General features: G+C 40.0%; 1 protein-coding gene across 1 annotated transcript; it reads left to right on the top strand.

The window, feature by feature from the left end:
- Positions 1–73: 73 nt before the first annotated feature.
- LOC133508642 (C-terminal binding protein 1) lies at positions 74–26466 on the top strand. Its single transcript, XM_061834890.1, is given in 12 exon segments — positions 74–235; positions 766–814; positions 4485–4619; positions 11672–11826; positions 11942–12086; positions 12167–12373; positions 14560–14774; positions 17708–17838; positions 18557–18684; positions 21235–21352; positions 22559–22622; positions 22625–26466. Coding segments are annotated over 10 exon segments (1344 nt in total). The 5' UTR covers positions 74–235; positions 766–814; positions 4485–4558; the 3' UTR covers positions 22745–26466.

Below are 26466 nucleotides of genomic sequence, written 5' to 3'. Positions count from 1 at the left end.
TCTACTTAACTGCAACCACGCAACCTTGGATACTGCACATATCGGAAGTCGGTGCGTTTGGTTATTTTCCATTCAAATATCAGCTCCAAGTGTTTGTGTTTGGGCTAGCTAGCTTTATGCTATGTCGTTAGTTAGCACCAGTTCAGATTGCTGCGAACGGGAAACGTTTACAGCGGTGGGGCGAGGCGATTAGAAATGATACATCCAGAACTCTCTCGGAATCAACCCGGGCGACGTAAGAAAGCAACATCCACCATTCATTGTATTGTTCCAGTTAATTGATATCTGTAAGGCGGTCGAGCTAGCATGCTCGGCTAAAGTTAATTGGGTAACGGTAACTTGCTTGGCTAGCAAGGCAAACATAGTTCCCGCTGCAGCTTGCAACTTCGCACCAGTTAAACAGTTGAAATACTCTACATTCTCGTGTTTGGGTTAGTTTAATCACTAGTGCGTTTCAGAGAAACGTTTTTTAAAGTGTCAAATACTATGCGCGTGCAGTGTGACGTTCCCATTTGCTAACCTGCCAATCCGCATACTTAAAATTACAAGACAATGTGTTTGATAGGAATCATGTGTAAATGCTGATCGCGGAAAAAATGGCATCTCACAATCTGTCAGGTTACCCCATTAGGGTATCTTGGATTATATATTGGCTGTGTGGTTGCTGTGCGTGCCGTGCTATTGTCAAGCCAACTAGATATGCGCAGTGGTGCCAGCCGTTTGATGTTATCAACTAAAGTCTGTTCCGTTTTTCTTTGCTTACAGTATCAACTACTTTAATAACTGAAGTGTAACACCAGACGGTACTTTTCAGGTGAGTGCTGCCAAATCCCATTGCTTTTGTCTTTGAATTTAACAATTGCAGTTGAGCTCACTTGACTGTTCTTTAGTTCATCCCTAATTGGACATGAAGGAGGATAGCCTAGAAATGCAAACGTGACTCTAATAATGTTAATTCCCAGAATTATTGATAAGTATGCCTGAAATTTAAAATAACAATAATAAACTTTCCATAAGTTCATTAGTGATTTCCACAGTAGGCCAGGGACCCTAATTTTGATTGGTACAAAAACAGCTGGTGGGGAAAGAAAAAAAATCTGCAATATAAATACCCCATACTGAAACACCATGTACTGCGGAAGGGAGTAGGAAGAATGGCAACATTAGTTCCTACCTCTTCCCCACAACCTAAGATGAGTTTTTCCAAGTAGTGGAGTTCAGAATACATGCATACGTTCATCAAAATTACCTATGCATATCACAAATGAATGCTCGTATACAGACGAACAAATAAAATACAAATGGGTGGAAGCTTCTATACCCCTAATGAAGATAAGCAGTATTGCAAATTCATGAATGGGTATTTTGATATGAAATTCTTTTTAAAATTAGTCAGTCAAAATTCAGGCCCAGTATCTTCATCATCAGTATAAAGTTTAAAATGATTGTACATTGTTGTGGTTGAACATGTATTGTTTCCTTAGAGAAAGAACTACACACACTGAAATTGCCTCTTTAGTCTATTTTGTTCATCATTTTTTTTAACCAATAATTCACGACATAACCCAGTTTGCAGTTATGATTGGATTTGCAGTGATCTTGTACATGAACACAAATAAAAGTCATTGTGTTAAAAAAGTTAGGACAGGCTGGCAGCCTCCACATAATACAGGAGAGTATTTATAATCGTCAATATAGAGATACTGAGGTTGGATGACTTCAAATACTTGGGGTCAACAATATAGAGCAATGGTGAGTGTGATAAGGAAGTGAAGAGACGGGTCCAAGCAGGTTGGAACAGCTGGCGGAAGGTGTCTGGTGTTCTATGTGACACAAGAGTCTCAGCGAGGATGAAGGGCAAAGTTTATAAAACAGTGGTGAGGCCGGTCATGATGTACGGATTTGAGATGGTGGCACTGAAGACACAACAGGAAGCAGAAAAGAAGGTTTTGAGGTTGAGGTTAGAAATTAACTCGTTAGATGCACAGCCAAAGTTGGATGTTTTGGAGACAAGGTTCGAGAGAGCAGACTTCGATTGTTTGGACATGTCCAGAGGTGAGAGAGTGAGTATATTGGTAGAAGGGTGCTGAGGATGGAGCTGCCAGGAAAAAGAGTGAGAGGAAGACCAAAGAAAAGGTTGATGGATGTTGTGAGGGAGGACATGAGGACAGCGGGTGTTAGAGAGGAAGATGCACGAGATATACTTAGATGGAAAAAGATTTCACGCTGTGGCGACCCCTAACGGGACAAGCCGAAAGGAAAAGAAGAATATCAAAAGAAGATCACTGGTGGAGACGTTGCTGTGCCTGATCAATTACAGCGACTCTGGGACCCCAGAGACCAAAATATGGTTCGTACTCTCGGCATAAAAATGTGTAGTAGATGTCTGGATAGCGTGTATTCCGATTCAACCAGAAATCGCTGATCTAGGCCAATATACAGTATTTATAATTCCCAAAATCAGAAGATTGCGCGTGATGTCAACAAACGCAAAGCAGTGATTGTGAATGCAATGTGAGGAATAATAAATGCGACTTCTGTGTGGTCTGAATTGGCTCGAAAAGCCATGGCATGGTCATGAGTTAAGGCAACACGGGTAATCCACCTTTCGTTGGTGAAGCCTTCTAGGTGGAATTTTTTCACATTCTTGCTTCATATACAGCTTGAATTTCTTAATAGTCTGGGGTCTTCGTTGTCATATTTTGTGTTTCATATTTCCAATAGGAGGCATATCTGGACTGCCTGCAGGCTAGTCTAGTTGGGATGGGTATCGTTAAGATTTTAATGTTACTACTACTATTATTGATACTGCTTATTGATTCAGTACTTTAATGACTATCTGTACTTTTTTGCGAAAACAGAATTCATCCTGATTTGTGATTTTAATAGTCTTTCTACTGCAAAAACATTGTAAAATGTTTTACAGATAAATAAATGCTTGAACAAATCACTTATACTGTTAAACATTAACCACGCGTATTCAGCTAAAATTTAAAAAGGTTAGATGGAAAAAAAATCATGAAGTAAAGGTCTGGAAGAACATTTAGTGTCCATATATTGTGACACATTTCAGTAGTTGAATCTACATCTGCTTGTTACAATACCTCATCATTCATTTTCTGAACTATTCTTTTTTTTTTTTTTTTTTTTTTAAACAACTTCCATGCTGTCCTCTGTCTCTCTCGCACTCTTCCTCTTTCTCTCGACCTACCCCCTTTCTTTCTCTTGTTGTACCTCCTTTCTCTCTTTAACTCATTTTCCACACTGTACCCCATCCCCCCCACCCCCGTCACTGCGTACAGTCAAAGATTACTACCGGAGTTCGAGACTTCATTGGCTGAATCAGGTCACGTGGGATGGCTTAACTGGCATGTGATTGGCGTGGACTTTTTTTCCCTACTGTAAAGCCTGTAATGCTTTACCGCTTAAAACAGTCTTTCGAAGTGGGTCCGTATGAGACTGCTTGTCCCAGTTAGCGGTCTCTTTTAAAGGGTTATATGGCATATTTTATGTAATATTTCGAATCATCGTAATATGATGGGACAGCACTACATGAGCTGTCTGCACGGAGCTCTTGGGTGAGATGGATCGCATCCTTTTGCAAAAAAACTTCATAGATGAATATCTTTTTTTTATGACATTGGAGAAAAGACGCAATGCAATGTGTATGAATAGCCAAAATAAATTGAGATATATAATAACTGGAGTGGCACACAAACATAAACCTGTCCATACTGGTGAAAGTGGCATTATTATATCAGCGTTCTTTGCCATTTTAGGATATGCACAGCTCTGTGAGGAAAAAATAATTCACAAGTTTATCAAAATTTTTCAGAAAAACGTAACTGCACTGGCGTAACACTCGGAAGCTTGAAAGTGTATCGCTGTTGCAACAGGACAATTTTGCAAAACACAGAAGCAAATGAACAACAGAATCACTGCAGACATCAACCTGATTAAGATGAATGATTCACATCAGATACCCCAGGATGCAACAGTTTTGTCAACAGGAAATCTAAAAAAAAAATCAAATTTAATCTGCAACTACAGGAAACGTTTGGTTATAGCTGCCAAAGGGCAACCAATCACTAAATCAAAGGACTTGCTTTTCTATTTATTTTCATGAAGAAAATGTGAATCTAGTTTGAAGTGATGATCTCAATTTTGTTTATTTTTGTGATTAGATCAGACTACAATTGATGACCGACCAATTTACGCAGAAATCTAAGAAATTCCAAATGGTTCAAACTTTTTCCTCTGACTTTATATCCATTCTGGGACCTGGTTTGGATAAAAATGATTTAATTCAAGGTCCTAAAATGCTGGCTTTGTGTGAATGAAATACAGAAAGAATTGAAAAACAAATTTTTATTGCTACGCTGAAGCTTATTTCTGTACAGTATAGCCAAAACCTTAAAACATAATTAAAATTTTTTTTTTACATGATTCAGTCTAAAATTTGAGCCGTTACTTTCTGTTTGCAGGTCAACAGGACTGGATATTATTAAGAAGCTTTTATATTGGTTCTACTGTGTTCAACATCCAGACTACTCAGTCTATGGCTCTGATGGACAAGCATAAACAGGTCAAGCGTCAGAGGCTCGACCGCATTTGTGAGGGTGAGTTTTTATTTGTTGGTCGTTGTGTGTTGCAAAAGAAAACTTTTTTTAAATGGTTGCAATCAATTGTAGTCCTTTGAGTGAGGTCAAATACCAGAGTAGAACTGTATAAAAAAAATCTTTTTACAAAGATGATAATGCTCTATTCTATCTATATTGACATTCAATGTTATTTTTTTTTTCCATATTTAAAAATGCTTATCTTGAAGTAGCTAGGACAATCACTAGCCAGATAATGTACACCATCTAAAAAAGATCGATTATCAAAGGTCTGTTAAAAGCTCGCCTCTACAGAAAATAATGTGATGGTTAAATTGATATATTTTGTTTGCTTTTGGGACAATTATAAAACAATCTTATCTGAAATGTGCAGCCACATGTCGCAGTATTAGATCTTGAGTCTTGACATCAAATACAACTAAATGACAACATCTGAAACAAAGAAATATCTGAATTTCAGTATTTTTAGTGACATGACGAAGTGTTGTGAAGTCACTGGGCACGCGACTCAGTTTTTTGGGAGCGCGTTTGAGAGTAAACGATGGCGCTGAGGTGCAAATGGTGATCTTAAAATGGAGGGAATATAGTGGGAGAGTCTCTGGAGACAGATGAGAAGGAGAGTGCAAGGTGAAGGGTCGCGGCTGCAGCCGTGGGGAAACGGGCCAGCTGTCTCTTTAAAAAACGACAACAGCCCCCAAACTGCCCTCAGGCCTCTGCTCTATGTTAATGAGGTTAGTGCTGGTTGGCTGGCCCTCAATGCAGCTCATTTGATTGGACAACGGAGGTGGTGGGTGGGGGGGTGATGGGCGTGGATGACAGCTGAGAAAGGACTCGGGAGAGAGAGAGAGAGAGAGAGAGAGAGTGAGAGAGAGAGAGAGAAGCAATAGGGGGAAACCAAAGCGAGAGGAAGCAGGGCTGACAGACTTCATAATGCAAGGTTAGCTATTTAGCTCGTGCCTTTCTGTAATTCGGATTATGTTTCTGTCAAATATGGGACCTGGGCTGCTGGTGGGAGGGTTGACGTCTGGTTTCGGGTGTGGCGCGACTAAATGTGCGTTTTCTCCCATGTGTGTTGCTCAGAGTGTGTTTGTGTTGTCGCAGCCGTTAAGAAGGAACTGCACAACAGCGCGTGTGCATGCGTGCACGTCTGGGTGGAGTAGCGTTTCTGACTGCATTATCATCATCTGCTGCCCCTCCCCCTCACCTTTCTTTCGTCCAACTGCAGCCAGAGGGAGCATGCAGAGGAGGGGAGGGGACGGGAGGGAGAATGAATGAATCACTGAATGAAGTGTATTGTGTGCGGCCATGCTTGCATTTTGTCGGCCCCGCTATGCCAATGTCATTTACTCAAATTACCCTGTGTATAGGCCTTGTGCATTTCCACAGCAACTTGTTCTGAGGCCTTCTTTGTCATGAAGCTTTTTGGTTTGTCTTTGTCCTCTCCTCCTGTTCCCATTCTCAACCCATCTGTAACGCATTTCAGTCTTCCTTTACTCCAACATGGAAAGCAATTACTTGTTTTACAACTGCCGGGTGGTTTAAGGTCCTGTGTTTAATAAGCATGTTGATAAATCTCTGACATCTCAGGAAGTCACCCTTCATTACTAGCTGTCTTCCCTCCTGTTCACTCTCACTGTTACCGCTTGCTCATCCAAGTGAATGTTCCAGCTCGTCACACTCCCACTTACACACTTGCGCGCGCGCACACACACACACACACACACACACACACACACCTGTCACACAAGAACAATATGCTGTGGAGGGGGTGCTGTAAGCAGGAACGGAATTTGGCTTTTCTGGAAAAAAAAAATCCTATTCAGTGCTGTTTAATTTTCAGGGACCATGTTGTCCTTTTGTTTACAGCATTTGTTGGTGTGATGATTTTGTCAGAAAGGTGCATTACTCATGAAAATGGGGGGGGGGGCGCATGTGGAAAAATATGGATGAGGAAATCTACTGCATCAGAATTTAGGTCATGACTCAGACACCACCATAAACCCCTCCCCATTGCCTTCCCTCTTGAGACCCTCCTGATTTACCCTCCCTGCCACCCCACTCCCGGTCACCTCTTCTCCACCCCCTCTCTACTTTCATGCATGTCCCCTATCCATTCGGTGATGTATCGAATATTACATGCGTATATTGGTAGAAGGGTGCTGAGGATGGAGCTGCCAGGAAAAAGAGTGAGAGGAAGACCAAAGAAAAGGTTGATGGATGTTGTGAGGGAGGACATGAGGACAAAGGGTGTTAGAGAGGAAGATGCACGAGATAGGCTTAGATGGAAAAAGATGACACGCTGTGGCAATCCCTAACCGGACAAGCCGAAAGGAAAAGAAGAAGAATAGAGTAGTACACGTCTGTCAAACATAAGTCGACAACTGATTTGCTGACTGCCGAAGTAATGGAAATACAGACAGACATAAAAATTTATGATTAAATTATCATTTTCAACAATGAAACAAATGTAAAATAAGTTTACTGCTATGGATAAAATGTAAAAATATAACCACTAAGATGTCAAACCAAGTGTTTTAACCGATGGACAAAAAGCTGAGTGGCAGCTAAACTTTCTTGCTTGTCACACGTGTAAAAAAACACACTGGCCAGCCATAACATTATGATGACTTGCATAATATTATGCTATTCAGTCCAATCGAAGCGAAGATAATTATTTTTTTTTACTTTGTGGTTGTAGTTAAGTGTCGTTAAACTGCACTGTTTCCAGTTAAGTGCAGTGCCTTGCCTTCAACTTAATGTAGCTAATTGATGTCATCAAAACATCTCATTATTAGTGACCCCCCCCCACACTTTTTTTTTTTTTAATTCATGACTTAACCGCAGCAATGTCTCTGTCTTGCTACGAAATGCTCTATGTACAATAGTCAATTGATAGTCATGCTCACATGGCTGCCACATCAATGCCCCTCATTTAACATGCCCGCCACCATTGTGGCCGGTAACGCATTACAAACTACGTCCAAAATGTCCACCATTTGAAGTCATGAGTTATAATTAAGTTTTAGTAGAGGCCCCATAGTTTCAGATTGCATTTACTTCAGCACACCGACAATAGTTAGTATTGAGTCAATTATTTGTAGCTTTTGATTTGAAGAAAGATCAGTCCATATGTCCAGTACCATTTTACTAGGTGGGCAGACAACTTCCGTTCTAATGTATTGAGGAAAATGACTTGGAGGCCATGTTATCATACAATCCACAGTTAAGTTGGAGTAAATATAAAAATGCAAAGAAATGCATGGCTTTACTGTCGCCAGAGAATTTTGAGTTTCCTTTAGTAAAAAGAAAAAAAATATTTTGGTTACTTTTTTATGGACATATGAAGAATAAAGTTGTAGTGGCAATATAATGTAGAATATTTACGGTTGGTCGGCTTACCGGAAGCATAAAAATTTTTACGGATGGCCTTGTGAGCTGGTTTAACTCGCTGCACCACTGACGTTCATGGAAGTAGGGACTTCTCCTCCTGTCAATCACCCGCAGCTTTGCTACTTAAACAGATGCTTAAACTTGTTGCAGTGAGTAAAAAAGTTTTATTGCTCTTTGCATCACAGTTATGATGGTGGGATCAAGTGTGTGTGTTTTTGGAGGCAATCAGGAAATGTTACCAAGAACTCTGTAATGCAAATAAGATAAGTATTGTTGGCCGCAGTCACACTTTTAAACAACAAAGTGCAGTTTTGTGTTTTCCCCCTTGCCCAGCATCAAAGCAGCACTCTTTTACACGCCCCGATGCATGCACAATTTCTTTGACCCCCACACAACCGGAATATCTCTCTCTCCTCTCTCTATCTCTCTCTCTCTCTCTCTCTCCTCTCTCTCTCTCTCCTCTCTCTCTCTCTCTCTCTCTCCCTCTGTCTGTCTCTCTCTCTCTCTCTCTCTCCTCTCTCTCTCTCTCTCTCTCTCCTCTCTCTCTCTTCTCTCTCTGTCTGTCTCTCTCTCTCTGTCTGTCTCTCTGTGTGTGTTAAGTATGAAGAAATCTACTTGGTGTTTGTTTACATTCAGGTACTTAAATGTATTTGAAGAAGCTTACTTAAAGTGTCTTAAACTACACTATTTAAGTTGTTTGATCAGAATCATCTTTATTTTGCGAAGTATGCCAAAAAGACAAAATGTCTCTGGTAGTTGGAGCCGCTCTAATATGATATACATGTCGAGTACAACAGACAGTCAAGACATTTGTTACATTGTTGTGGTTCAGATTTCATACATTTCAGAACTAGGGTCTGTTGGTACAAAATATTTTTTACTCCATGTCCAGCACATGGTGCCGCCATTTTCTAGTCAGTTCCTGTTAATTCAGGCTCTCTCATGCATGACAAGATCAAAATTCATGAAGGCTTGGTCCAAAAAACATGAAACAATGTCACAAATTGGACAGGGCAAAACATGAAAGCGTAACTTGACTTGCTTCAATAACAGTATGACATGGGACTAGGCAGTTACACTACCTGACTGACGCTTGTGAACTCATGCATCTCGCAACAAGTGGCTTGAAAAACAAGGCTTAAATACACAACGTAATCAGCGCGCACTAGGAAGTGCCAGCTGCTGTCAAACATCTGACTTAACTCTACTTTGCGTTTTGCTGTGTAATTACATTTTTAATTAAATTACTTCACACACAAATACATAGTGCAATTATTTGTCTTGTCTGATCTGGGCATTGTGCATTCTGTCTCAGGCATGTTGTCCGTCCCAGACTGCCATGTTTTTATTTATTTATTTATTTTTTTAAAACCTGTATTGGCCATCAGATATTTCTAGTACTAGTCAATAGACATGCAAGAAGGCTAAAAATGAACTTGCATTCAAATATTCTGTGGACAACCGCAACACGGAGTAAACGTCTTTTGCATATTGGTGAGTTATGACAAAGCTGCTCAGCATAAAATGCTAAATATCACCTCATGCTAATGAGGCTGATCATATCAATGTAAAGTCTACTTGTATGTCTTCCATTTTGTAATAGTTGCTCCCAGAGTGGATTTCTTCACACCAAGCTGTTTTCGTACTACAAATTCAGTCCTCCCAGCCTGGTGCAGGTCTGCAGTTTTGTTTCTGTTGTCCTTTGACAGCTCTTTGGTCTTGGCCATAGTGAAAATTGGACGGTGACTGATAGAGGTTATGGACTGGTGTCTTTTATACTGATGAGTTCAAACGGGTGCCATTATTACAGGTATTGAGTGGAAGTTAGAGGAGCCTCTTAAAGAAGGTACAGGTCTGTTAGATTCAGAACTCTTGTATGATTGTAGGTGACCAAATAAAAAATTTTTTCCTCATTTTGTCTCCTAGGTGATGTGTACCATGATGAAAATCATCTCATCTTTTTTTTTTACTTGCCCACTGAAAATACCCTGAAAGTGTGTATACAAATGTTTTTTGTTTCTTTTTAATAAAATAAAACCATTACTGTTCCTTTGGCAAGATCTTTTGTACCTTTTAGATTATTTTTGTCATGCTGTGATATTTAAAATAGAAGAACTAGCCCTTGAACTTTTTCACCCGCTCGCAATCAGCTGAAAATCACATGATGGACCATGATTTTCAATGACCTGATGGAATCAGACATCCTTAATATATATTGTTTTACAATATTTCTCAACTATAGTTTATGTACATGTGGCTAGAAAACAATGTGGAGAGTCTGTTGCCGAAATGTACCTGTCCAGTCATTGAATGTGGCAATCAGTAATTGCCAACAAGCTCTCAAAATAGCCACACTTTTATTGCTAGTCTCCTCTTTGTGGCAATCCTCTTCTTCCTTGAACTCAGCGACATGTTTTTATGGTTTAAAGTATACTGCAATACAGTATCTGTTTGAGTGTGTAAAGCCTCAAAACAGATACAAGCTTCCAGGTTTGCCATTGTTTTGTATTGGGAGATGTATGATGCCCAATTTCTTGGTGTGTGACGAAGCTGTAATTTTATCATAATGGTTCGCTTAAGTGTGTTTCAGTGACACGCCACGAGCTTTGACATAGTTTGCAGTATTCCGATACCTCTCTAACAGGCGCAGAATAACAATTGGACGGCATCTTCCATCCAATTGAGGATAATTTCCAAAATACCACTCGTTCATCATTTGGCTGAGAAACCGGCGAGAGTACGAAATTGTGTGCTCTGCAAATGTCGATCAGAAATGTCCTCATCTTTGATTTGACGAGCATTCATACAATTGATCAGAAAGATGGAAAAAATGGTAGAAGGGTTTTCCTGATTATTTTTTTTTAGGTCAACTTTGGGTTTACACGTACATGAGAAATTCCGGTAGTTCTCTTGCTGGAAGTTGAGGTCCCAATGCCTGTAGGAAAAGTAGTTGGTACCGCAGTTGCTTTCAGCATCTGGTAATCTACACTCGTGTATCCAATGCGTTATGCTAACTCATTCTGAAAAACATGTGACTTTAAAGTGATCAGAGCTTGGTTTAGTAGGATGGCACCTATAACCCATCACGTTTCTTTCTCTGTCAATTTGACTATCCCCATCCACTTGTCATGTATTCCTTTTTCGGTTGGGAAGCCAACTCCTGTATTACCTGAACTATTTGCACAACCTAGTGTCACACACTAAACCATTCTAGACTCACGAAATCATATGACAAGAAATATAAATACAGGAAAAAACACATGGAACAGTAGCACACAACGGTGCATGAGCAGGCTGTTTGGTTAGTGTTGCGTCCCAACACCCGATGGAACCAAAAACTGGAAGCCGCTACTGGTAGATGCAACAAGCAGAAGGCGGATTCTGAATCATATTTATCGATGTATGTCTGCTATATTGTCTCTTTGGCATGGCAGATGTGGTTTGTCAAGGGGTTCTAGCGTTGTCAAGAAAATTTGTAATGTTTGTTCTCTGACCTTTTGTACAAGGATAAGGAATCCGGTTTCCTGTTGGGAAGCATTATGTTGAAGTCCTCAAGGAAATGTTAGTTTTGTTTAATTTCATGGCAAGTCAATTTAAGTGCAGTTGCATTCTTCTCACATAAATATAATGCATATCCATTGTTTTTCTTTTTTACCCCTCAGGCATCCGACCCCCCATCCTTAACGGGCCTATGCATCCACGGCCACTGGTGGCACTGTTGGATGGGCGTGACTGCACTGTTGAAATGCCCATCCTCAAAGATGTTGCTACTGTGGCCTTTTGTGATGCGCAATCTACACAAGAAATTCATGAGAAGGTAAAGGAGAAATTGAAAAGTAATCCGTGATTGGACGGAACACCTGCATGGTGTCTTGGTTTTCTGTCACCTGAGTTTTTTTCCTGAAATAAATTCACACATTTGTCCTTTGTAGGTGCTGAATGAGGCTGTAGCCGCCCTTCTTTATCACACCATAACTCTGTCTAGAGATGATCTTGAGAAATTTAAAGGCCTCCGAGTAATAGTCAGAATTGGGTCTGGGTTTGACAATGTTGATGTCAAAGCAGCTGCTGAGCTTGGTGAGAAGCTTAAACTCAGAGATTTGTCATTTGTCAAAGTTTCAGAATCAACATTTAATTTTTACCACCTCTCTGTGTAGGTATAGCAGTGTGCAACGTTCCAGCATCCTCAGTGGAGGAGACAGCCGACACGTCGCTATGTTTGATCCTCAACCTTTATAGGCGAGTCACATGGATGCACCAGGCTCTCCGGGAGGGAACTCGAGCCTCCAGTGTGGAGCAGATCCGAGAGGTTGCTGGAGGTGCTGCTCGTATTCGAGGAGAGACACTGGGCATCATTGGGCTTGGTAAGTCAGGACTCTACATTGACTCTTGCATTGGTAGCAATCTTGATTTGGTTACACCCCTTATTTGGGGAGGTCACAGCAACACCATATACAGTTGTGTTCAAAATAGCTAGTCTCGCGTCACTAGCAAGATAAATCAGTTTTTGTTACAATTTCAACTTCTACACTGCAAGTATGTTTCTAGAAGGTTTAGTAAAGGTGTAGAAAACTAACAGACCAAACAGTCATGATGAGTACACTTTTGATTCTGTAAAACTGAATGATTTACTGAAAGGGTTATGTTAAAAAAATAACGGTGCCAAGTTCAATTAGTGAGGGCATTGATTGTGTGGGGGGGAGCTGATATTAACCTTAACTATGGACCTTATTTAAGGAGGTACGTAACTGACTTTGCATAAGATTGCTATGCATTTGTCCTTGAAAAACAGAGAAAATGGGTCGTTCAAGACACATTTCTAAAGAAGCGTGTTCTTTAAGAAAAAATAGAGGAAACCTATAAAGGGGAGAAAATCATAGTCTGTTCATCTAAAATGATAAATGCTTTACAATGGCAGCCAAAACCAGAAAAGAGGAAGAAAAAGAAAAACGACTGGAATGGATTGGAGAATAACTAAAATGGTAAAAGCTCAGCCAATGATCAGCTCCATGAGGATCAAAGAAGTACTGTCACAATCAGACGACGTCTGTGAAGCCCGGCAATCAGCAAAAAGCCCCCGCAAGGTCCCATTGTGTTTAAAAAAAAAAAAAAAAAAAAAAAAGGTGGGGGGGGGGGGGGAAGACATGCTAAAGAGGTTGCGATTCGCCAAAGAACACATTGACTGGCCCAAAAATAAATGCCATTATATTTTCATTATACTGATGATCTTAAGATTGTTTTGGGATCAAGGGCCAGACAGTTTGTCAGACATCTAGTAAACACTGAATTCAAGCCACAGTGAAGCATGGTGGTCCAAGCATCATGCTATGGGGATGTTTCTCATACTGTGGTGTTGGTCCTGGCTCAGTTTGAGTACATGAGAATATTGCAAGAATGCAAGAAGGCAAGTTGTTATATGCTGATGTGGAAATGGCCTTGAAATGGTGTTTCAACAAGACAATGACCCCACACACCAGCAACCAAGCAAAATCCTGTTTCCACAGAAACAGAATTGAAGTAATGGAGTGGCCAGCACAATCCTCAAACCTTAATCCCATTGAAAATTTGTGGTATGACATAAAAAAATGCTGTTCATGGGGGAAAACCAAGAAACTGAGAGGAATTGTGGAACATGGTACTCCCCGCCCCCCAAATATACACAAGCATTCATAAGTGGTGATCCTACTCATGAAATTAATCCGTTCCAGAAGTCAGTTTCATTGCGTAAATTTTTCGTAAGTAGAAACAAATTTATGTAAATAGCCTGATCAGGTGTGTGTGGTGTGTGTGTGTGTGTGTGTGTGTGTGTGTGTGCGTGCGCGCGCGTACGCGCGCGTACGTGTGTACACATTACACTTGTAAAAGTGTGTGGCTTATGAAATCTATGCAGTCCATCCATGTTTCAGGAAACTATATTTTATTCATGTAAATGAACACATTTTGAACTCTTAAAAAAATAACTGTCTCTTTCAAATGAATTAAAAAGCTGAACTTAAATTATGGATTTTGCAAACAAAAAGGCTGACTTCAACAACAGGGGACAGTTAACCATTTTCAACGGTACCTACTTAGCTGATGACACGGGACCGTTCCACCATGCAAGTCTTGCTTTAGCCATGGTGAAGGGGCTGGACGTGTCCATCCGTTAGCAGTTCAAATAGCGAGAAGGTGCTTTTTCGTCAGAAATATGTATGCGCAGGTGGAAGAGATAAATAACTAAAGCAACTAGAAAATTTAAACCATTTTCTTGGTGAGACTAAGCATTAAAACATGCACTCATCAAAGTCCAACCTGGCTAAAGATTTTAATCGGACACTCAAAAACGCATTGCATATGTGACCATTCTGGGTCAAGTCTCAAGCCCTGTAAGTGGATGGCTTTTTAAAATGGTTCACTCTGATTCCCCCCAATATCCTTTTATTTTAAATGAAAAAAAAAAAACAACCTTAATAGTTTAATACATTAAATTGTAGGGCTGAGCAAATATCTTCTTTACCTCCCTTTGATGCACCTGGTTTGGTCTTTTAATACTGTTATTGTGACCTTTTAGGGCGTGTTGGCCAAGCGGTGGCGCTACGTGCCAAAGCTTTTGGGTTTGGCGTGATCTTCTATGACCCTTATTTGCCTGATGGCGTGGAGCGCTCTCTGGGCTTGCAGCGCATGGCCACCCTCCAAGACCTGCTCATTCACTCTGACTGCGTATCCCTGCACTGCAGCCTCAATGAGCACAACCACCACCTCATCAATGACTTCACCATCAAGCAAGTGAGCTGGAAAAATATGCATAACCATTTGTCCCCCTCCTAGCTTCCAACCACAATTCTCCTGCCAAGCCTTATCATGTCTGTTAAAAATACCCTGCTTATGTATCTGTAGATTAGATAATGATTGACCAGTTTCCTCCAAAATGTTTATCTTTTGGTGGATGTTTTTACAGTGTTTGAAATGTGTATGCAATGTTTCTCAAATTTATTTCCTGAATAATCAGTCATAGTCATGAAGTCGTGCTCAAGTGACTGAATTGGCTAGCCCAGCTCCATTTTCAAGAACTTTCTGTTCTTTACTGCTGAATTTTCTGGAATTCCGGATTGGCTCCGGAAAATTGTGGAAAAATTGCCTAAAATTAATCCGGATATTAGTTGACAACATTGAAGGAACTTGCGTTTTAGTTCGTTGTTTTGCTTTCACGAGCCTAGCCATGTTGAGGCACAAACACTAGTAACAGTAACTCCCTTCCCCTCGCATTCTCTCAAGACGTCACTTATTTTGTGTGGTCGTGACATTAATATGTTTATTTCATAAATGTTGTTAACTCAACAAGCCTGCTCCAAAACAACCGGTATTCACCGGGAAACAGGAAATGCAAGTTAACCGTACGGAGCATGTACGAAAGCGCATGTTCAGAACTGCTTCACGTAATGTGAGCGCATTTACTTCGAAAGTCATCAACATAATGAGGCATGTCAAAGGAAATTCAGTTACACCAGGGGTGGTCATTTCATCGATCGTGAGGCACTGTGATGCATAAACAAAAAACAAACAACAGACTATCATCCACCTCATCGCTTGATTCAGGTGTGGCCAACACTTCGAGCGCATGCACATAAAGACGCATTCTAGCAAGCCGTTTTGCTGTACGGTGTAGAAATGTGGGGAAAGGGACAATTTTAGATGTCTTTTTACTGAATAGTTCACTTAATTCATTTCTCTTGAGATAAGCTGGCATACTTTAAGCATATTTTAATGACAAATTTTATTTTGTGGTATCCAGTGATCCAATTTAATAAAAAAAAAAAAAAATCCAACCGTCTCAAACTTATTTTTAACAAAATAAGATAAGGACACTGGTGTGAACAAGTTGTGCAAAAACTGTAATTTTCAATCAATGAAAGCGCTTGTATCAAGCCCAGTTGATCTTACACCCGTGAGATCCATACAACCCACCTTGATCAATAGTTTTGTCAGATGTGCACACAACACTATAAAAGTGCCATTTATAAAAAAAAAAACTCGAGCCGCACAAACAGTCCCTTAACATTTCATATTAAGGTGGGGCCCACAAAATATCATCTCCCGGGCCGCAAATGCCCCCTGTGCCTCCAATTTGAGACACCTGCTGTAGATATTCTAAAATCTGGTCAGCTGTGAGAATGCCAGTCACACGCATTCAACACTTGTACTGTTAAGAGCCAAGGATGCTTTGGGGAAAAAAAAAAAGAAAAAATCCTGAATTTCTTCATTATACACACACCCCAAATTAGGGAAGCGCATCTACCATCCCTGTATATTGCGCACCATCAATTTGCTGCTATTCATGTGCTCAAAATGTGAAGTGTCGTCAATATTTTATTACTTTTTTTTGTTTGAAACATTTTCCTGTGTTAGCATGCTTTGACATTCATTTTTTAAAAACTTTCTACGTTGTCACTGGGTGCCTTTTGCACAGTAGTCAAGCCCTCTCTTCGGTTTGCATAGCATTGGATGATTTAAGTTGTTTAGCAGTTGGTGTATGGTCCAGCAGCTGATTATTTTTTTTCTTCTTTTTTTTGCTGCAAGTTTAGATATGCTAGTATAAAGCAAGAGGAGCTAACAGACAGAAGCTAGCTAGTTTTCATACCAATGCAGAGTAGCGTTCCAAGAATAAATGACTTCCAAATGAAACGTCTTAAAGATAACCAACTGAAGAAGACAGTGTTGTAGTTGAATGTACGCTGCAATTTAAGATATAGTATATAGGAAAAGAGTGGGCAGCACAGGGGTGCCGAAACTTTTTGGCTCAGGGGCCACATTTACGTTTTAAGTTTGACTGGTAAACTAAGTCACAAGCAAATGCTGGTAAATGGAAAAATAAAAAAGGCATTGTAGTGTTAATACTTAGATTTACTTAACGGGAACTGTTTTGTTGTTTTGTTTTGTTTTGTTTTTTGGCAGTGCATTAAAGTCTTGTTGGTTTTGTTGTGGCAATTCTCAGAACAGCAGCTGCCACGTGGCAGGAATATCAGTTCTCCAGTACAAAAAAAGCATCTTAATTGTATCCATTACTTACTAATGCACGCCGCACAAGTTGTATTAGTGTTAAAGCAGAAACTTAGTGTTGAATAGACATGTCAACACACTATAGTAAGTACGTAAACATAACCGCAATATTCCCAGAACACTTCTCTAAAGACTCTTAACTGACTGTCAGATAGATAGATGCCAATTTTGCTGTGTGCGCGCATGCTTGTACGAAAATGTGAAAGTGGGGTGTTTGTTTTCGAATGTTTTTTTAATCACGCAAAGCACATTGAGTTACCTTTGTGTATGAAATGCGCCATAGAAAAAAAATGGCTTTTCTTAGATATTAGGGGCATACACAACACACACACACACACACACACACACACACACACACACAAGAAGAAGTGACAAGATTACGGAACTGTTTATCTAGCAACTCTCTGGGTGATTGAAGACAAGAGAAGCACCTAAGTGACGTCAACCACGCGGCGCATTAAACCAGAACAGGTTAATTAGCATTATAATCAATTTAAGTGGACAAAATGGATTTTACATGACGAAAATGACTTACGAGCTTGGCCATTGAACACATTAAACGCATAAGTGAAGATGCCACTATAGGCTTGACCAGTTTTATTGTATGCATCACTCTGTAAATGTACTGTAGTTTGACTGAAGCATTGCTAACTCCACAACAGATGCGTCAGGGAGCTTTCCTGGTGAACACGTCAAGAGGTGGTTTAATTGATGAGAAAGCACTGGCTCAGGCCCTAAAAGAGGGTCGGATACGAGGGGCTGCATTGGACGTCCATGAAAGTGAACCCTTCAGGTAACCACAATTTACCCTTAAAGATGTATGTGATATACTTGGGTCCAGTACACACACACAATCTTTTATTTTTCTTTGAGCTGATTTTGAAATCTTACGTATTATAAGATTGTCCTTCAGTCTGATGTATGTTAAAAGCAGATTTCAAAACGGGTTGGGGCCAACAGACTTGTTTTGAATATTCATGACCAAAGGGGTGTGTGGGGGAGCGCCATTTTCTCCCACGTCATGTGACACAGAAGAGAATATGGCCCGACAAGAAGTGCCCTGACTCAACAAAAGTAATCAATTAAAAATAGCATGTCTTAGCCTATGTCATTTTTTGTCTCATAGTGGCATGAAGAATCTTCCAAAACAAGTCGTTTTTTTTTTTATGACAATGCTATTTTGTAAGGCTCCAGACCCCAGTAACCTTTCAGGAATGTTTGGGGAAATAGCGCAAAGCCAGAAGAGCTTCATCTCCTTTGTTTTTATGAGATCATGCGAGATATCGAGATTGCTGGTGAAACAGATTCTTTATCGTATATGTAGTGTTATGTGTTAGTATCGGAGCATACCACACACAACACAAAACTGTTAGTTGACAGATTTTTTTTTTTTTTTTATATTCATGTATGGGGTTTTTCACAAAAACTTTTCAGAATTGAAAAGTCCTTGTGTGTACCAGGCCTGAGTAATGCATCAGTTCCATTGACAACAACATTCTATTCCTTGACAGTTTTTCAACTGGCCCCCTTAAAGATGCCCCCAACCTGATCTGTACCCCACATACATCCTGGTACAGTGAGCAGGCCTCGGTGGAAGCTCGGGAGGAGGCTGCTAGGGAAGTGCGCCGTGCCATTACTGGTAAGTAAGGTTGTCATTAACACAGGGTACTTGGGCTGCACAATTATCACAATTTTCTGTGTATAAGGCAAACCCATTTATAATATGCAGCCCCGAAGTTGACCTCAAAATTCTGGAAAACCCCTCCGCGTAATGCAGTTTTACAATGTGTGCTTTTGCCTGTACTCATATGATAAAAACAGGAAGTGGTTTTTTTCCACGTTATTCTGAGTTAAGGATGTTAATTATACACAATACTTTTTAATTTACTTGCTCTTATTCTAAAATTTACATTTTCACTACTTTTATTTGGTAAATGAGAAAACATGTTTGATTACCCGAGCAGAATTTGTAAAATGGGTACAATTCTTTAAAGAAAGCATGAAGGCCCAGGTGAAACACATTTTATTTGAATAGGATTCAAATTAAATCAAGGATTTAATGAAAGCATTAGCCTGAAACGAAACAAAGAAAGGGATGTTTGTTGTCCATTCATCGGTGTTTATTTTGTTTTAAAACACTATTTCAGACATTTTACCAGGATATCAAAATTTAAGAGGACAACTTTAGCATAACTGACACATATACAGTCCTAGGTACCCCTGTCAGGGGGAGATCGTCACTTATTAGTTAGCGATTGTATTTCGTGACAGACTGATTTGGAGTCGTTACTGCCAAACTGTTTTTCCATTTTTGCTGGATAATCCCTCCAAATTAAATTGGCTGGCGTTTCAACAGTTTCTTCCCTCTTGCAATTCCGTTATTAAATTCTTGAACAGCTAATTTACAATATTGCAACATGCTGCCAGTTTTCTGCTTTGAGTTATCACACCCTGCTTGACCAATCAGTATTAGTATTATATACAATAGACTATTGTACGACTTGTTATTTTAAACACATAGACTCCTTGAAATTTGACACTCTTTGCACAATTGTCATTGCACAGCACTGTCACTCTAATGGGTTTTCCAACTGCCCTAAATGCTAGAAAACTGCATCTTTGCACAGCGTTGAGATCTTATTTAAAAAAAAAAAAAAAAGCTCCAAGTCAATTGACTTGCTCTTCGTATACAACATGTATGTAATACTCGGGCGGCAGCTACTATCAGAAACAAATTCCTTTTGTGTTATTGCATGCTTGGCCAATAAAGCTGATTCTGAAGTGTACACCTTTTTCATCACCTATAGGTGACAGTGGCATTTTGGAATGAAAGTGTAGAGCTTTTTCATAACTTCTTGATTGCAGCATACGTTTATAAAATATGAGAATTTTTTCCCATTTTCTCCATGCCCATGTATAATGCTCACTATTGATATTTTGAAGGTTTTTTTAGGTAACAAAAAAAAAACCACGAAAAAGTTCGGTAATCAAGCTTTAATTGTAATCACGATTTGTAAACCCAAACTAGATGACTAATCTTAATTCCAAAATTGTCTAAACGTGTAATTCTCCTTGGATAATTGGTAAATAATTGTTTTTCCTTATTTAGCACAATGTGAAAATCTGGTTCTTTTATTAATGAAACTGTTCCAATTCAGACCCCGTCATAGTATTATACTATGAAAATGTAACCCTACTAGAGTTTCGGTATTACTTCCATCTGCAATAGTCCAGAGCGATTTGTGAATTTCTCTTTCTTCCTGAATTTTACCTGGTTCACTGTGAATGTGTTAACTCTGCTAGTTTGTGAAAGAAGACTTCCCTCATTGGAGCATTGAACACATTTGTCTTGTCATAACTTGCTGAGCCTCCGCATGACTTTCGAGTGCGAGGATAACAAATGCTGGAGAATTCACTTTGTTTTTTGTTCATCAAGTTGTCATTTGAAGACAGATGAACTTGTTACTGTGTTATTCCCCTACTGCTTCAATATGTCAAGTGATTTTGTTACATATGGTGTCAAGATAGATCATTTTAAAATGTATTCCACTATTGTGACCTAACCTGTGCAACGTTTTTAGAGGTGAAGTAAAAATAAACCGAGAAAGTGGTTGCACAAGTGTCCAACTTCGCGTGACGGGGAAAACCTTACTAGAACATTTCAACTTTATTTTGTGTGAATCAGAGACACTTTAAATGTCATGGGATTGCTGTCTAGGGCTGTTCATGACTTTGAGTGGCCATGGAAAAGTGGCCATTGAGAATTTTGAGTCAGAACGAATCCTACATCATACTACCGGTACATTAATATACTGCTGCTGCGCCACATTTATTTAGAAAATGCCAAATATTTCATGGTGTTTAGCCTATGACTGACTCCATTTTGACTTAGTGCAGGTAGTTTCTGAGTATACAGGGGCTGAAATAACTATTAGATGTCACCAATTTTCTTACAAATGTGCTAATGACATGACATTTTCACCACCAATGTACGGGGTATCTTTAATACATTGTTGACATGAGCAGTGCGGCTGTCAAAAACAAGCCTCCTATTTTTGCCGATACCAAAATAAAGTGCTTTAAAAGGAGTAATGATATTGGTGCGCCATGCTGCAACTATTTAAGTATAAGTGGCCTCCATTATATTCTGTTTAAATACAGCCAATTAAGTTTGATTTTTCTGTTCTAGGCCGTATCCCGGATAGCCTGAAGAATTGTGTGAATAAAGAGTATCTTATGGCAGCATCTCAATGGCCCAGTATGGAGGCTGCCACTGTTCACCCCGAACTTAACGGAGCAACATACAGGTGAGAGGGAGAAGTGGTTGTGCAGGCTGGGAACGACGAGTTACCAAATCTTTGAGACTGAACGGAGATGCTATAAAAATTGCAGGCAGAAAGGAGAAGCAGCTGTAAAACAGACCCGAATTGAGATGAGGTTGGTAATGCAGTCCAAGAAGCTTTTTTGCATACTAGAATTGGCGTATCTAACATGAGTGTAGAAATAAGTCTTTTTAGTCTACATTTTAATATTTCTACAGTGATAGCTGCTGTAATTCTGGTTGCAGGGGATTCCAGACAACTAAAGCTGGAATAAAGAATCTTTTAGAAATTGCTGAATTCTTTTTAGCTCTTGGCGTCACCAAAAGAGTTGAATGTTGCAAGCACACAAAAAATGTCTTCTCAAAATCTCTTTTTCATAGTTTTCCTTCTTTAAGATCATCAAAGAAATCTAAACATCCAAGATAATCTAAATGAACAAAAGTCCGTTTTTAGCTGATTTTATTTATTAAAGGAATTTGAATTTGAGAAGGGGGCAAATACTTTATGGTACTGTAGGTCTCGGGATGGAACATAGGGAAGGTTATTCTCAATTTACTGCTTTACTTACTGTTTATTTTTTTCACTACTGTAAACATTACATCAAACCTGTTTGAACATTTACAAAGTTGACAAATTAATGCCATCCTAAACATGGTTGCGCAAATGATCCGGACATTACATGTTGTCTCTTATCGGCTGATAAGATCAGGCTAATCAAATGTTTAGTCATTTGTAGATGAGGCAAATATTTATACAAAATATTATTTTTACAAGTTTTCTCATTTTTAACTTTAATTTTAAAGTATATTTCATCATAATCCATTAATGAAGTAAATAAATAAATGTTTACAGGTGTTTATTTTCAATAAACCTATTTAATGAGCAATTAATTTTAAGAGAATAGAAAACATTTTCACTAACTAGCATTGGGGAAAAACTGATAACTCAATCTAACCACTACCACAGGATATCGTTTAAACAGAGCAGGGGCCTTATCTGACCCTCGACCCATACTTTGCTCTCCACTGCATTGATTAATTGTGCCTCATGAATCCACCTGAGAATTTATCGTAGGTTTTGTTCAATGATTCCTAAAATTACAAATACAATAGTACAGTGGGTGTGCTGAAGATTAATTGAATAAGTTGGGTTGCATCAAATGAAATATAACCAATTCAATCTGTGTTCCAGATTTCCTCCAGGTCTGATCAATGTTGCCACAGCAGGGGGACTCCCGGGAGCTGGCGCCGGGGTCGAAAGCCTCGTTTCGGAAACCTGGCTCACGGCATAGCCCCCGTCACTCACCCGCCACACGCCCCTTCCCCGGGGCAGCCGACTAAGGCTGAAGCCGACAGAGACATCCCCTCTGACCAATAGCCCCCCTCGCCACCCATACTCACACCCTCCCGTTGACCCCCTGCTGCCGCCAGCACATTCCGTCACCTCTGGAAAACCAGGCTCTAAACCTGTCTTCCAGCATCAGACACAGTTCGACTCCCCGAATACCACGAAGACCTGAAGAGACTCCACATGGTCTCACATGACCAGCCCGGGACACAGCCCCTCTTAAACCTGCATCTATCCTCATTTCACTGACCCCAACTCAGTCCCACTCCCCAATGTCAGCAATAACTTTCTTCTCATGGATTCAGTGATCGGATTGGTATTTTTCTGTAGCTGGCTGTTGTTTCAAAGGAAAGTTGATTTGACTCTAGGTGTTAATGTTTATAAAGAAAAGAAAAAAAAAAACATTTCTGACAACAAGGCTTTCCAGTTGGCTGCATCTTCTACTGACTGGCCAGTAGAGAGGTGCTCCGACAGAAAGTGTCCCTTTTGTCCATGAAAGGCTCGTGTTACTGCTTTCGTCATTTCTTTTATTCCCCGCCCTCCATTTCCGACCTACGTGTGACAATAACAGATGTCTAAAGATAAACCAGACCCAATCACCTTCTGTCCAGTTTTGACTTTTTGCGCTCCTATTTAAAGCCCCAGAGTTCAATCATGCCCCGTGTCCTCACTCTCCTCTTAGTTGGGGAAATTCAGCTCTACTCTGATCCAACCCTGGGGCATGAACTTTTGTCTCATGGCCAGAAAGAAGCTGCAGCGTCACAATGCAATCATGTGCTGCACGTTTGTGGGTCTCGTCAGCAGAGGGCGACGCCTGACCATTCATTTCAAATAAATGGAAAAGGGTGCAGTCTCCAGTTTAACTTTAGCGAAGCAATGACCCCCACACTGACCTAACCAGGGTGTACGTCCCACTAACCCACCCATGCCCCCGCACATGCTCATGAACCCAGTATGCATCCTTCCTTTAAAAATTTGGGGACAGTAGAGCTGAATTCCTCAGTCAGAGCCAGGGGGACAACATTCTTGCATGCTAGCTTTGTTAAAAACGGTGCTGTGTACAAGAATGTGTGCGCGTGTGCAGGTGTGTGTCCCTTTGCACCATTTTCTTTCCAAAGGAATAGCCCCTGCGAGTAACTCTTTAACGCCGTCGCTCTGGTGTCAAGGAAACACCTTTCTAGTACCTCAGTAACAGATATTGAATGTACCGTGCATACCCTTTTATTTTTTTGTACAGATTTTCTAGATTCTTCTTACTGTTCTTTACCAGAAGGGTTGTGATATTGTAGCAGTAATGACAAAACGAGGAAAAAAAATATGGCCCCAGCGACAAAATAAAGCGACACATAGGTTTTCTCTCTCACTATAGGTTACTGAATACTCAGGCTTCGAAACCAATGCTCGCCTGTTTTTGCCTTGAGCCCCCCCCCACCCCAGCCCCACCCCGGCCCCCTTTGTCCTCCATTTTACTGGCTAACGACTAATGAGGAACAAAGAAAGGTGGTCCTTGTGCTTTACGGTTTCTTTCACTAGAGCATTAGTGTTAGATGCTTCCTTTGGTTCTTTTTGCGTCTCTTTTGTCATTGCCCTGCTGCTGTTTGTTGTGCATGTGCGATTGTTTTAAGCAGATAAAAAAAAAACCCTACAAATTAGTGGCTGCTTCTCTTTTTGCTGAGTGCGTTTAACCCCAGTTGCCATTTATGTCGTGATCAGTTTTCAGTAATGTGCAGATTTCTTCCCCCCCCCCGAGTGACTAGGAACATGTGATGCTTGGCTCCTCTGTCATGTGATGAGTATATATATTTTTAAAAAGAATGCCACCCCCCCATAGTTCCGTTGAGTAATCTTAAATTTTGCTGTTGATGATGATTATATATATATATTTTTTTCATTTCAGCTGTGCACTGTCATGTATACCAGTTAGTTTTAACGTAGATAACGATTTCTTTTTATGGATAATTGCTGTCTGTGTTCTACATGTTGTACTGAAAAGTATCATGAAATCTCCACCCAACTCCTTCAACTCCACTTGCCACCTTTAGACCCCCCCACCTCCCTCCCAGGCCTTACTATCCTATTCTCACTGTAGCCGTTCTAGAAAGTCGCCATGGAACCACTCACTGCCTTAAAACAGTTGACCACAGAAAGTGACCAGTTGAAATGATCAAGCCAAAAAAAAAAGAAGAAAATCTTCATAGTCTACAGTTGGCTGAAATTTATAAAGGTGTATTAGAGTCACACTGAAAAGGAGGGGAAAAAGTTGGATTGTTGCAAGATGATGATATAAAGGAACGATGACTTAAGTCATTTTTGTTAAAACTGTTGTCATGATTTGACAGGACCAGGGGAATGTGCCCAGGTGTGCCACCCCCCCCACCCCCCGGCGCAGTAGTTTCTGAAATGACAAAGTCTGATTAGAGGTACAAGATGGGGCCAGAGATGCCTGAGTTCTTTTTTTCCCCTCAAAGATTATAATAGTCTACTGTACGTCTGAATTTGAACAAAAACCACAAGAGTTTTTGAAAATTTTGAATTCCCCTTTGATGGGTGAATGTCAAAAACTTAACGAGAATCTAAATTATACGTGACAAAATGAGAGAAAAATGAGTTAGATAAAAATTCGGAAGAGCGAGGCATTTGTCAAGCACAAACTGTTTGTCCTAATGGTGTCGATGTGCCAAAATGTTTACTTACTGCAGAAATTATTTTCAACAACAATCCTCCTCATAATGCAGTTAAGTCAATATTTACACTTTTCCTAAAATGACCACTTATTCCCCATGTTACTTTGTCATGATATTTAAACTTGATCCTTATTGTACTCCCCCCCCCCCTTTTTTTTTTTTTTTTTTTTTTTTTGCACTGTGTGGCTCTAATACTCCTTTAGTGAATTCTACACCTGTTCAGCAATTGAACCTGAAAGTTTTTATATTTGGATCAAAGACATAAAACACATAAATCCCTCCCCACCTCTAAAGTCATGCCAGTAGTGTATGTTGTGGCTAACAGATAAGCACAGTGTGTGTGTTTTGTGTGTTTGTGTGTGGTCACAAAGCTCCAGCCGATATTTCACTCTTGGGTGTTAGAATGCAGCTACCAACTCGTTGATTGCCCTGCTCCTCCTACTATTTCTGCTACAATCCGGGGCTTTCACTCTGTTGCCAGACCCCCCCCCCCACCCCCAAAAACAAAAAAAAAAAAAGCTGGAGTGGTTGTGGTACAGCAGACACTGTTGTCATCTTTCGTCCCCCCCCAAAGATTGGTCACTTTTTCTCTCTCAGGGTTGAAATGCACACATATCCTTTAGCAATTGTCCTCCCTCCGAATGTAGAACAGCCTCGTGTTTTTAGAAGCCGCTAACCTTTTCTCTTGTGCCACACCGACCTTTTCCTTCTCTCCTTTTCCTTTTGGCACTGACATCTAACCATCTAACAAGGAATGAATGACTGCTTGAAAGTGACTGTGTGTTTGTGTGATGTTAAGATTGGGAAATGTATTTTTACAACATGTGAAATTTAATTTTTTTTTTCTCCCCTCCTCCTTCTCACCCACATTTGTGAACTGATTTTTCACCAGACTGCAAAAACAAACTCAAAAATGAAAAAAAAAAAAAAAAAACAACTCTGTAACTAGGCTCTTAAGCTTTATTTTTTGTTTTGTTTACTTTTTTATTAGAAACAATCATGTTTGTGATGGTAACTCCCAATGGTAAACTCCACACCATATTTTAAATAAAAGCTTAAAAATTAAAA

Source organism: Syngnathoides biaculeatus, chromosome 11 (assembly GCF_019802595.1).
Source record: "Syngnathoides biaculeatus isolate LvHL_M chromosome 11, ASM1980259v1, whole genome shotgun sequence".
NCBI lineage: Eukaryota > Metazoa > Chordata > Actinopteri > Syngnathiformes > Syngnathidae > Syngnathoides > Syngnathoides biaculeatus.
This window is presented reverse-complemented; position numbering and strand designations above follow the sequence as displayed.